Raw genomic sequence first — 13,491 nt, 5'->3', positions numbered from 1 at the left:
TAGGAGGGGAGACTCTGGCAGCCACCCCTTGAAAATGGCTTATCGGCCCCTTCACTTGATTGGCTTTCCTTGGAGATATCATAGAATCATAGGGTCGTAGGACTGGCAGGGACCTCGAGAGGAGTTCTAGTCCAGACCCCTGTGCTCAAGGCAGGACTAAGTATTTGCGGGGGGAGGGCTAGCTCAGTGGTTTGAACATTGGCCTGCTAAACCCAGGGTTGTGAGTTCAGTCCTTGAGGGGGCCATTTAGAGATCTGGGACAAAAATTGGGGATTTATCCTGCTTTGAGCAGGGGGCTGGACTAGATGACCTCCTGAGGTCCCTTCCAACCCTGATATTCTATGATTAATCATCTTTGTTTTCTCCCAGTTAGAAGTTGGGTCATCAGGTGAAGAGCACCACATAGCAATGGTTCATTGTTCTAAGAAGTGCAGGTCCAGCAGAGAGCTCACAAACAAACAGGTCAATCTATTGAGCTTATTATAGAGAAGGCTAAATGGCGATTTGGTCACAGTCTCTAAGAATGACACAGGGAGATGATGTCAGACTATAAAGGACTTTTTAATCTAGAAAAGGCATAACAAGATCCAACTGCTTGAAGCTAGAAACTTTCAAGCTGGAGATAAGGAGCACATTTTTAATAGTGACTGTAATTAACCTTTTGAACAGCTCAGCAGGGGTTGTGGTGGATTCTCCATCACTTGGATGCCTCTTTCTGATAGCTCTGCTCTAGCCCTACCACAAAGTCATGGGCTGGATGCAGGAACCTGGGTGAGGTTCCCTGGCCTGGGTTATTCGAAAGTTTAGATGAGATGATCACAATTATCCCTTCTGATTTTAAAATCTATTAAATGTATCCCTCACTTGCTTCTCAGAATTAATGTTCTGTCAGTGATCATTTTTGTATCTCTGGAGTCTCTAAGTTACAGGAAGGGGGAAGCCTCCTCACTGCTTGTGAAAACCAGTTGGTTTAAATAGTGTTTGCTTAGTAGTGAGCTGTGAAATCTGTTGTGCTGTACCCTGCCTTCCACTTCAGCATTAAACACACAGACTCTCCCTCACCCCCTAGCACAAAGAATGGGTCTGCCTGGGTCACTTGTCTTGCTGATGCCAGTGCCTACTATTCCGTCCCGTACTGCACAGCCACATGCAGCACTGAAGAGCAGAACATGTGTCCCAAACAACCTGCAGCACCAGCGCCAACTTGTAGAGAACTCTGCATCGAACATTAACCTGACATCTTGTCTGAGGAGTATCTTTGGCATGTTTTAGAGTGGCCAGTGCTGGGAAAGAGAAAATTCGGTACTGTAATGCACTTTTCGCTGATAAATATTGTACAGTGTATGTATTGGTCAGGTACATTTGGTTGTTCAGAACTGGCAAGAGCCAATGGAGTCTCCACTCACTGGTGTCATTTTACTAAAATGCTCTGTATACAAAGTCCTTGCTCATTGTCCTACCAGCCTTGCAATGGGACCTGGTGGTGCCCGGAGAAGGGATTGGAAGGCTTGTCTGTTTCACTGGAGCATCTCTAAGGGTTTCTGTTTCCTCTGCTGAGATGCTGACTTGTAATTTCTTATAACGATTAAACCTGCCGTAGAATCATAGCCAGTATCCCTCAGCCTCCTGCAGCGACAGAGCAGTGAGGGTGGGTCAGCGTGTCAATGTTCCCTTTGCCATAGGGAGTACAGGTGTGTGTCACAAGTTATGTGGTACTTCAGGGCTCTGGGCCTCTTTACAGTGGTACCACAAGCATCAGCAAATTGGATTTTACTTCTCTGGATAATTTCTTATCCCAAATAATCAAAGTTCTTTATCAACTCTGTGCATGCACATACATTTTTCGCACAGGAATCACTTGTACCAACACTGAAATGCAGCCAGTTCTGGGGTGGGACATGGAAGCTGCTAACGGCAAACAACATTACAGAGTGACTTAGGACAGGAGGCGAAGGAGAGTTCTGTATCCATTTGATATTGTAGGAGAATTTAGTCAGAATATAATTACCCAGATGCTGGAATTTGGCCACAATGCTATGGTTAACGCATATATTCTTGCAAAAGTTTCCATGTCATCTTAAAGATTCCTTGGTTTTATATCTCCTGTGAAAAACAGCCCCTCTAACAACACAGCACCCACCAGTACCTTGTTAGGGTTTCTGTAGGAAAAGGAAAAAGCACCACCTCCTATTTGACCAGCACCGCACCCTGCAGCTCCCTGGGTTTTCCAGGATTAGTAAGTTAACATTTGTATAGTGTTCTGAAGATACAAAGGGCTGTATAAATGTATTATTTTCATTGGCAGTCTCCCATTCAAACACTGTCCAGGTCTGACCCTGCTTAGTTTGGAGTTTGATGAGATCTCAGATTGGGTGTGCCTGGGAGGTGCTGCAGATTTGGTGTTGCTGTTGTAATGGACGAATGTGCCAGGTCTAGTAAAGGGGCAAAAATGGTGAAGAAGCCACCCCTGGAAGAGAGAATCTTATAGAGCATGATGGAAGGTCTGGCAGTGTGTCCCCTGAGCAGGCAGTTGTATTCTCCCAGCTGGTGCCTGGCTGAAGGAACGCTGAACCTTATTGCCCAAATTCATGAGCAAGGAAGCTGTGCCTCAGAAAGGACTGATGCCACTAGTGGCTGGTCACCAGTAAACCCACCAGTCACCAAGTGTATGGGACAGATGCGGTAGATGGTTTGGAGCTAAGCTGTGTAGTTTAGGGGTCTGCAGCCCAAGCCCCTCACCACTGAGGACACCCTAGACCTAGGAGAGCTGCCTGCTGTGCTCACAGTCTCCTAGTGGATGTGATGTGTTCTCTTCATGCAGTCTTGCATCTGGTGTCTCTTGATTAATGGACCTGTCTCTTGCAGCCCATTTTGATTCTGACACTGCTTTCTGCTCCACAGAAGCTTTGCTGCTGTTGAGGAAAGTTTGCTGTACTTGATAAAGAACAGATACAGAATTTTAGTTCCAAACCTGAAGGAACAATTTTTAACTTGAAACAGTTTTTCCTTGGGAGTTGATGCGCCAGAATCCTTCCCTTATTTGGTGCCTTGTTCACAGCTGGGGCTGATGCTCAGGTGCCAGAGCTCTGCACTCGTTCTGACTCCTTGCAGCAAGCCGGATGGATCTTTGCTCATGTAGAGAGCTGGATCCTCTGGTTCCCGCATCAGTTCTTGCCACTCCCTTTCTTGTGCACCTTGATGGTGTTTCCTGGATTTGTGGCGCTGGATCGGAGACACATTTTGAGATGTTTCTTGAGCAGCGCAAAGTCCCTTGAAATTTGTTCTTTTTCTCCCCTCTTCTGACTCGAGTCAGTATTGAACCTTCACTTAAACTGTCTTACCAGCTCTAATTGAGACAAGGTGGGTGAGGTAATGTTTTTATTGGACCAACTTCTGTTGGTGAAAGAGACAAGCTTGCGAGCTCCACACACCTGACCTGCAGAAGAGCTTTGTGGTGCTCAAAAGTTCGTCTTATTCACCAACAGATGTTGGTCCAATTAACAAATATTCCCTCACCCCCCTTGCCTCTACCAGCATTAGGCTGTCTGGCAGAGGTTCTGAGCGTCACCTGAGCATTCTCATTGTGCCATCTCTGTGATTTAAGCTGGCTTGTCTAGTATGTCTTTTATCTGCTTCTGGTTTCCTTAGCCCCTCGTCCAGCTGTTAACCAATGCAGATTCCTTCCATGCTACAAATCCGGTTACTTGGTGATGCAATGTCTGAATGCTGCATGGACAGAAGTAGGCAGCTTTGTCTGGTGGTGTTGCCTCTTCCTGGGAGGGTTTAGTCTGTCTTCACATACTGACTCAAGATAGCTGAAAGAGCTGTTTTCAGCTTCAGGTACTAGCTGTGTGTGAGGTCTCCCCTCTTCTGCCTGACTAGGTGGTTTGGTTTTATAACTGGTATCTTCACTATATGCTCATAACTTCTTTGGACGCCAATGTTTCTGGGATGCCCGCTACTGAATTGTCAAACCCCTGCTCCATGGTTGCATTCCCTGAAATGCTTCTAATTCCATCCATAGGGCCAGCCAGGCAGGCAGAACTGCAGGGTCTCAATGCGTGGCTGAAACAATTGTGTTTGGAGGAGGGATTTAGATTTATTAGGAAAGAGGAAAGGAGGAGCCTATGCAGGAAGGATGGGCTCCACCTAAACCAAAATGGAACCAGATTGCTGGCATGTAAGATTAAAAAGTTCATAGAGTTTTTAAACTAAGGCCTGGGGGAAAGCCAACAGGTATGGCGGAGCACACGGTTTGGACAGATGCAGCCCTTAGGGGAGTATTTATTAAATGGGATATTTTGCGTCCTAGTGAGGAGGAAAGGAGAGAAGTTGATGAAGTACAGGTAGGAACTGAAGAGAAACTGTCAAATGAAAAAGAGTCCTGCTCAGTTACATCACATGTAAGGCAGACAACTAAATATTGACACCTTTGAGAAGTGCTTGTACACAATTGCAAGAAGCTTAAATTCTGAGATGGGAGAACTTGAGTACCTAGTATTAAATGCGGGTGTTGTTACAATGGGCATTACTTGGTGGAGTGATGATAATCAGTAGGACACGATAATTCCAAGGTACAAAATATACAGGAATGACAGAATAGGTCACGCTGAGGGATTCGGGGGGGAATGGCATTGCATGTGAAATAAAGCATAGAGTAGAACAGGGGTTCTCAGACTTTTGTGCTGGTGACCCCTTTCACACAGCAAGCCTCTGAGTGTGACCTCCCTTACACATTAAAAACACTTTTTACTATATTTAACACCATTATAAATGCTGGTGGCAAAGTGGGGTTTGGGGTAGAGGCTGAGAGCTCGCGACCCCCTGAGGAGTCCCGACCCCCAGTTTGAGGACCCCTGCAGTAGAACCTCAGAGTTACGAACACCAGACTTACAAACTGACTGATTAACCACACACCTCATTTGGAACCAGAAGTATGCAATCAGGAAGGAGCAGAGACAAAAAAAAAAAAAAGCAAATATAATACAGTACTGTGTTAAATGTAAACTACTAAGAAAATAAAAGGAAAGTTTAAAAAAAAGATTTCACAAGGTAAGGAAACTGTTTCTGTGCTTGTTTCATTTAAATTAACATGGTTAAAAGCGGCATTTTTCTTCTTCATAGTAACGTTTCAAAGCTGTATTAAGTCAATGTTCAATTGTAAACTTTTGAAAGAACAACCATAATGTTTTGTTCAGAGTTAGGAACAACCACCATTCCTGAGATGTTTGTAACTCTGAGGTTTTACTGAATAGCAAAAATCTAAAATGTAAACAGTATCATAGAATCTCAGTGGATAGCAATTCCATGCTTGAATAATAAAGAGTATAGCAGTAGGAATATACTACTGACCACCTGGCCAGGATAGGGATGGTGATTGTGAAATGCTCAGGGAGATTAGAGAGGCTACAAAAAACAGAAAACCCAGTAATAATAGGGGATTTCAGTTATCCGCATATTGACTGGGAAGATGCCATCTCAGGATAGGATGCAGAGGTAAAATTTCTAGGCACCATTAATGACTGCTTCTTGGAGCAGCTAGTCCTGGAACCCACAAAAGGAGAGGCAGTTCTTGATTTAGGCCTAAGTGGGGCACAGGATCTGGTCCAAGAGGTAACTATAGCTGAACTACTCAGCAACAGTGACCATAAAGTAATTAAATTTAACATCCTTGTAGGGGAAAAATACCAAAGAAACCCACCGCAGTAGCATTTAACTTCAAAACGGGGAGCTACACAAAAATAAGGAGGCTAGTTAAATGGAAATTAAAAGGAACGGTCACAGGAGAGAAATGCCTGCAAGCTGCATGGAAACTCTTTATGTACCATAATAGAGGCTCAAACTATATGTATTCCCCCACATAAAAAAAAAAAAAAAGGCAGCAAGAGGACAAAAAAAAACCCCACCTAAACAACAGAGTAAAAGAGGCGGTTAGAAACAAAAAGTCATCTTTTAAAAATTGGAAGTCAGATACTACTGAGGAAAATAGAAAGGAACATAAACTCTGGCAAGGCAAATGTAAAAGTATAATTAGATGGGCCAAAAAAAAGAAAGTGAAGAGCAATTAGCAAAAGACACAAAAACTAATAATAAATATTTTTTAAGTACATCAGAAGCAGGAAGTCTGCCAAACAATCAGTGGGACCATTGGACTATCGAGATGCTAAAGGAACACACAAGGAAGACCAGGCCGTTGCAGAGAAACTAAATTATTTCTTTGCATTGGTCCTCACTGTAGAGGATGTGAGGGAGATTCCCAAACCTGAGCCATTCTTTTTAGGTGACAAACCTGAGGAACTGTCCAAGATTGAGGTATCAGTAGAGGACGTTTTGGAACAAATTGATCAATTAAACAATAAGATGTCACCAGGACCACATGGTATCACCCAAGAGTTCTGAAGGAACTCAGATATAAAATTTCAGAACTCCTAACTGCAGTATGTAATATATCGCTTAAATCAGCCTCTGTACCAGATGCCTGGCAGATAGCTCATGTAACACTGATTTTTTTTAAAGGCTCCAGAGGTGATCCTGGCAATTATAGGCCAGTTAGCCTAAATTCAGTACCAGGCAAATTGGTAGAAACTGTAGTAAAGAACAGAATTATCAGGCACATATATGAATATGATTTGTTGGGGGAAGAGTCAGCATGGCTTTTGTAAAGGGAAATCATACCTCACCACTCTATTAGAATTCTTTCAGGGTGTTAGCAAACATGTAGACATGGGTGATCCAGTGGATATAGTGTACTTGGACTTTCAGAAAGTCTTTGACTCACCAAAGACTTAAGCAAAATAAGCAGTCATGGGATAAGAGGGTAGGTCCTGTCATGGATCAGTAACTGGTTAAAAGATGGGAAACAAAGAGTAGGAATAAACTGTCAGTTTTCACAGTGGAGAGAGGTAAATACTAGGATCCCCCAAGGATCTGTATTGGGACCTGTGCTGTTCAACATATTCATAAATGAGCTGGAAAAAAGGGTATAAGCAGTGAGGTGGCGAAGATTGCAGACTACAAAATTACTCAAGCTAGTTAAGTCCAAAGCTGACTGCAGAGAGTTACAAAGGGACCTCACAAAACTTGGCAACAAAATGGCAGATGAAATTTAATGTTGATAAATGCAAACTAATGCACGTTGGAAAACATTATCCTAACCGTACATACCAAATGATGGGCTCTAAATTAGCTCTTACCAGCCAGGAAAGAGATCTTGGAGTTACCGTGGAAGTTCTCTGAAAACATCTGCTACTACATGTGCAGCGGCCGTCAAAAAAGCCAAGAGACTGTCAGGAACTCTTAAGAAAGGCACAGATAAGAAGACAGAAGCTATCACGATGCCTCTGTATAGATACATGGTAGGCCCACATCTTGAATCCTGCTTGCAGTTCTTGTCGCCCCATCTCAAAAAGGATATATTGGAATGGGCACAGGTACAAAATGGCAAGAGAAATGATTAGGGAGCAGCTTCCATGGAGAGATTAAAAAGACTCGGACTGTTCAGCTTGGAGAAGAGACGACGACGGGGAGATACGATGGAGGTCTCTAAAATCATGACTGGAGGGGAGACAGTGAATCAGGACGTGTTATTGACTCCTCCACGTAACACAGGAACTGGGGGTCACCCAGTGAAAGGAATAGGCATCAGGTTTAAAACAAATACAAGGAATTACTTCTTCACACTATGCACAGGCAGTCTGTGGAACTCGTTGCCAGGAGATGTTGTGAAGGTCAAAAGTAAAATTGGGTTCAGAAAAGAACTAGGTAAGTTCATGGAGGCTAGGCCCATCAGTCGCCGTTAGCCAGGCTGGGCAGGGACACAGCCCATGCGCCGGGTGTCCCTAAAGCTTTGACTGCCAGAAGCTGAGGCTGGACGATGGGATGGATCACTTGATAAATTGCCGGGCTCTGTTCATTCCTGCTGAAGCATCTGGCACCGAGCACTGTCAGAGCCGGGATACTGGGCTAGGTGACTAGGTCTGACACCGTATGGTCATTCTTGTATTCTTAATCCGAAGGCCATTCCTTACATCTTCCCCAGAGAGTGCTGCAAACCCAGTGCCACTTCCCCATTACCTGGCTGGGGGCTGCTAGGAACTCTCTTTGGCTGGTACAGTGTACCTGTCTGCTCACCCAGGGATGGAGCCCGCTGCAGAGTGCAATAATCTGTATGTTCAGGGAACTTGTTTTTCCCTTTGATCTGGAGGTGGCACATGTCATAGAAAGTGTCTGTCCTCACGGCCCTTCTCTCCCCAGAGCACCTTGCAGAAACCTCTTGTGGCACACTCTGCTCTTCAGCACTGGAGGCTGATGGAAGGTTTGTTACAAGGAAGTTACAAGGAAGAGAGTCCTTTCCCAGCCCTGCTAACTGCACTCACCCTCTGCCTCAGGGTAAGAAGCTCATTACCCTGGGTGTGGGGAAGTGTTCCCCTCCCCCACATGAGTGCAGCAGGTGATGTGACTTCCTCTTTCCCCAGCCCCAGAGCCCTGCGCTGCTCAGTGGAAGTCACTGTTCCCTATTGCTGTGAGAAGCAGCTTTTGACTGGATGAGCAGGAGGGCTCCCAGGGACTGACTGGCAGGTGAGTCACAAGGGAAAGAGTCATTCAGAGAGGAGCCCAGTCAAAGCAGCCAGTGGCCTTAGGTTGAACTCTGGAACTTTCAGCTCAGTGTCAAGCGATTAGCTCATCAAAAGCTGGGGCTGTGGGGTAAAAGTTGTGTTGAAACAAGTGAGAGAGGCGCTGCCCATGTGTGCAGCTGCCCCACAGGGCGCGTAGGCTCTTCTCAGCTCAGGCCTGCCAGATGGCTGGTGCTGCAGATGCTGGTTAACATGAAACATGCTGTTTTCCCAGAGGTGTTCTGTATGCGTTCTGGCTTCCACTTCCTAGAAACATTCACCATGTCCTCATGGCTCCCACTTAGCATATGGACTCTGTCTGCAGCCATCCAGCCCTTTGGGGCTGCAGGTGGGAGCGGGCCAGCATTGCACTGGACTGCAGCTTGGTGCTCCCTGCTGAAGGGAGTGGAGCTGGGATACTGTTTACCCCCTCCCCTGCCTCCGAAAAGACCGGTTCATTCTGTGTGGGAAGAATCTGGTACACGCTTCCCCAGGGTGTGCATGTGTCATTTTCCACTCATGGTGGGGAGTTTTGCCACTCCCCCACTGCCAGTAAATAGGTGCAGTGGCTGCAGGCTGAGAATTCTTTGGGGCTGTGGGGTGGGAGTGGGGCTGGAGGAAAAGAGTTTCTGTCCTACCCCACCTATATTCCCCACCCCCTTCTCCTCACGCACATGCAGCCTGCAAGCAAGCTCTGGTAGAGCTGCAGTGAGAACATTGGCAGGTGTGGGCTCCTGCAGGGGGAAGGGCAGGTTGATGGAGAGAGCTCAGTCACCCTGGTCCTTATTTTCCCCCTCAAGGATCTTGAAGGTGGCGAATTCTTCTCCCTTGCCTCCAGCAGTCAAAGGAAGCATGCACGACGGGGTCCCAGCCACCCGTTTGTGCTCTGGGTTCATCCACCCACTGGGCAGTGAGACTCACTCCAGTGATGGGCTTTCCTTAACTAGGGCACATGGTAGGGGCTGGGAGGCTCAACCCCCAGGCGGTAACACTCCTAAAAGCTTTCTCCTGCCCATTCAATTTTCTTGGCTTAAATGCTCTCTTTTCTGGTCTTAGCACCCCAGAGCGGTTTTGGTTCCCCTCAGAGAGGCAATGGAGAGGCTGCCTTTGCTGTGTCGTATCTAAACTGGGCAGGAACAATGAATTAGGGCACTCACTGAACATTGGTTCCTGCTCTGGCCTGCCAGTCGCTGTTTAACCTGCTGGCCCAATGTTCCTCGAGTCACTCCCGGGTTTCATCTACAGAGTTAATAAAATGGTGGTAAGTGAAGTCAACTTTCAACTCAAGGAGTGTTTTGGGGCCGCAGCAAAATAGCTAGTGAGTGAGTGAGAGCCCCTGGCTGCAGGAGCCAGTTTAATTGGTCTAGGGGTTTTTACGAGCAGATTTTATGTTTAAGCTCACACATGGCCCAGGAGCGATGCTGCAGCAGGGCATTATTCTCCTGCATGGGTCCTGAGGGAATTCAGGTCAAGCCTAATTATACCTAATTGAGCAGCCCCACTGCACAGGACTTGCAAAATAATGGGTGAAGGCTGGAGAATAAAGCAAACAAGATGAGAGGTAATTAGTGTCGGAGCTGGGACCATCATGCCCCGGTAAATACCCAGCAAGGTGTGAACCTCCTGAGCAGCCCTCTCATTCCACATTTGTACAGGTTATTCAGCACTACCAGGACACTAGGAGAAATTCAGTTCCCTGCCAGCAGCTGAGTCTTTACAGCCTAGGGAATAGGGCACTGGACTGGGACTCAGGAGACCTGGGTTTAATTCTTAGCTCTGCCATTGGCCTGCTGGGAGACCTTGGAAAAGTTTCTTCCCTGTGCCTCAGTTTTCCCTGTCTGTAAAATAGGGACAATGAGACTGCCCTCCTTTATACAGCACTGTGAGATTGAAAGGTGGAAAGCGCTATAGAAGAGCTAGGGATTTGTTAGAGCTGCCATCTCCTGCAAATGGATCCAGGTTGTTACTGGTTTCCTGGCCAGTGTCTCTTCTCCAGACAGTTCTCCAGGGGGTGGGTATTTTGGATTGATTTCTTTGTCTCATGCCACAATAGTGCTGTGTCCTTCTATAGTCCCTTTCATCCTGGGATCTGAGGACTTTGCAAATGAGCCTCACAACATTACTGTGAGTAGGAAGGGTAAGACATGTATAGGGTTCCATTTATCCTGCACTGTAATGCAGCCACTTCTTGGATGAAGCACAATAACTTTAACCACGCACAGCAATGTCCAAAACAGTTTGAGAAGTGAAAAAGTTCAATATCCAAATGAACTTGCCGAGAGAATTTAGAGCAGCAGGATGAAATTACCTGTGACGCTTCCTGCAGGCACCCAGGGTTGTGAGGCATCTCGCTACCACCTGCCTTGCCTGTGCCTGCTGGGGATCCTTGACTCCACTAGCCATGGGCAACACAAGCACTGCCTCTCAGCTTAGCAGGCTCCTCTGTCTCGGTGCAGGCACGCTCCACCTGCTCTCCCTCAGGGCATCTCCCGGGAGTGGACAGCCCAAATCCATAGGGCACTTTCCAAATTCACACATCTGCTACTCACAAAGGAATAGTACACGCCAGTTTACCAGTTTCACCTCAGAATCACTGCTCCACTTAACACACAGCACTTATACTTGTTTTCACTATATACATATCTAAGTTTCTTTAACAAAGAATTGAGATTCAAGAAGAAGCCAGTAGAATGATGGAAACAAATGGTTACATATAAAAAAATCATAACATGCATTCTAGAGCCTAGACTTAGCTAACAGGTTACGTTTAAGCCCTATGGAGTTTAGCCCCCCCAAAGTTTTTCTCCCAGTGTTTTACAGCCTGGCTGGCTGTGACCCTCTGTTCATAAGGTATGGATGCTGACAGCTTATCCCGTCGGTGAAGGCTACCAAGTACACCCCTGTATATTTCATCAATTCATTGTCTGTATTTTTAAACTCATGAGCTGCCTCTAAAACAATTCCACAGTGACATAGAAACGTAGCTCCCTGTCTAGCAGGTCATGGATGGAAGGAGGAGTGCCCAGGGAAGGCATCTGTCTCTTCTACAGCCCAGGCACCTCCCAGAAATACCCTCCTAGGTCTCTCAGAATCAGAGAGGCCTGTAAACATGTTACAGTAAAAGCTTTGTTATCCAGCATGTTGGGAGGATGGGGGGTGCTGGCTTGGAGCTGCAGGGACATGTCGCCGCTTGCGGGGAGCCACCCCAGGTGAGCGCCACCCCGGATCTGGATACCTGGAAACCCTATCAGAAATGCCAGTTTCTAGAGCTTTCCAGTTGGTAAAGTGCCAGATAACACAGCTTTTACTGTATTTATCTTGCTCTAGCCTCTTCTTTGTTTGCCCTGAGTCTCTGGTAAAGATCTTTCATGCCTGGACATAGCAAAATTGCCCTTATTTGTGAAGAGAGAAACCAGCGGGGACCTCATTTCAGATGGGGCTAGCGGATGTGAGGGCTTTATTCAGGTAAGTGGGAGCGATGTTTTGAGCAGTGCACCAGAAGCAGCTATGTAGCAGTTACTGCTTCTGGTGTCACAAGGATTCCCAGCATTGAGCTGAGTCCAGGATAAATATACACCCAATGCAGTAAAATCACCTGCACCATCCCTGGTGCTTTGTTTCTGGCTAATCTTGTATATTGTCCAGTAGAAGTTGGTTGCTGTGATCGCTGCAGTTGGGCACAGCAGCCAGCAGAGGGTGCCGTGCGTCCATCCAGCCTGCTCACCCTGGCTTCATGCTCCAGCTGTTTGGCACTTGCCCTGTGCCTGTGTGCATAGCGTTTGTGAGAGTTTGGGCATGTCCATTTGGTTCCCATCTGCAATGCCCACTCCCCACATCCAGGCCAGGTTATTCTCGCACCAGGGACTCTGTTAATTCACAGGAAATCGGGGAGAGTTTAATTGTTTTCTCCTCTTTTTTTCCCATGCAGCTGAACAAAAGGTTCATCATCAGTTTTCTCCATGCCCATGGGAAGCTGTTTACCAGGATCGGGTGAGTGTGCAGGATGTTTATTTTATTTTCCTACATTACTAGTCTTTTTGGAATTTAATATTGTTAGCAACTAGGCTGTGTTTGTAACTGAGGGCACAGGGTGTGAATTCTTGCAGGCCTAGCCTCCTGGTGGTTCTTCTCCTTAGCCACCTCCATCCTGTCCTGGTTATTGTTTGGGCTTTTTCTCTTCTCACCCACCTCGAGGCTGTGTCCTGTCGGGCCCTGGGACGGAGTATAAGCCTGGCCCAGCCCTGTGGGCTCTGGAACTCCCAGGAGCTGCCTTGCATTTCCCAGATCTCCCAGTCCTCTCCTCTGTATGACTGTTCCCAGCTTTGTCCACCGCGTTCTTACCCAGCTCTCCTGGCTTCTTCAGGTCTCACTGACTGCTCAGGTGTGTTTTTCTTGAGGAATTTGCGTTCCTCTGACTGCAGACCTGCTGTCCAGAAATGGTGAGACAAGCGCTCTCCCTTAGTCGCTTTGGCTCCTTTTCCCTGGAGGCTGTTGGCTAAGCGCTACACTGACAGTGGGAGCTCATTTATGAAAAGTGCTCTTAGCATGTCTGTCATAATGGGGCGTCAAATAATTGGATGGCCCTCCTTGAAATACAGTGAGTCTGATCAGGCCTGGGCTGAGATCCCAGCCTGGGGGATTTGGGTCTGACCCAGGGAGCATGAGTGCAGCCTTCCCGTGGTGTCTCTGTTAGTCATCTGAGATGGGCCTGTTACTGTCAGGTGCCTGTGGTGCGAAGTGCTTGTGTCTTTGCTTTGTGTCTGGTGTTGTGGTGGGACCTATTTCTCAATCCAAACACCCTGAGTTGCTCTGTGTGTAATGTACCTTTCAGTATGGGAGCTACTTGCTCAGCACCATGTTCCATCTCTTCTCTTCCTCC

At 46.7% G+C, this 13,491-nt stretch overlaps 1 protein-coding gene across 4 annotated transcripts in view; it reads left to right on the top strand.

Moving 5' to 3' along the window:
* Positions 1-13,491, top strand: part of SMG6 (SMG6 nonsense mediated mRNA decay factor) — a 156,758-nt gene that overhangs the window by 25,383 nt on the left and 117,884 nt on the right. For all 4 annotated transcript variants that reach the window (XM_074974503.1, XM_074974502.1, XM_074974501.1 and 1 more), the window contains exon 9: positions 12,541-12,602. In XM_074974503.1, the coding sequence (XP_074830604.1) occupies positions 12,541-12,602 (62 nt within the window). The remainder of the gene's footprint in view (positions 1-12,540; positions 12,603-13,491) is intronic.

The sequence above is a fragment of the Natator depressus genome, chromosome 17 (genome assembly GCF_965152275.1).
Source record: "Natator depressus isolate rNatDep1 chromosome 17, rNatDep2.hap1, whole genome shotgun sequence".
NCBI classification, from domain to species: Eukaryota; Metazoa; Chordata; order Testudines; family Cheloniidae; genus Natator; species Natator depressus.
The sequence above is the reverse complement of the archived record's forward strand: the minus strand, read 5'-3'. Positions and strand labels throughout refer to the sequence as shown.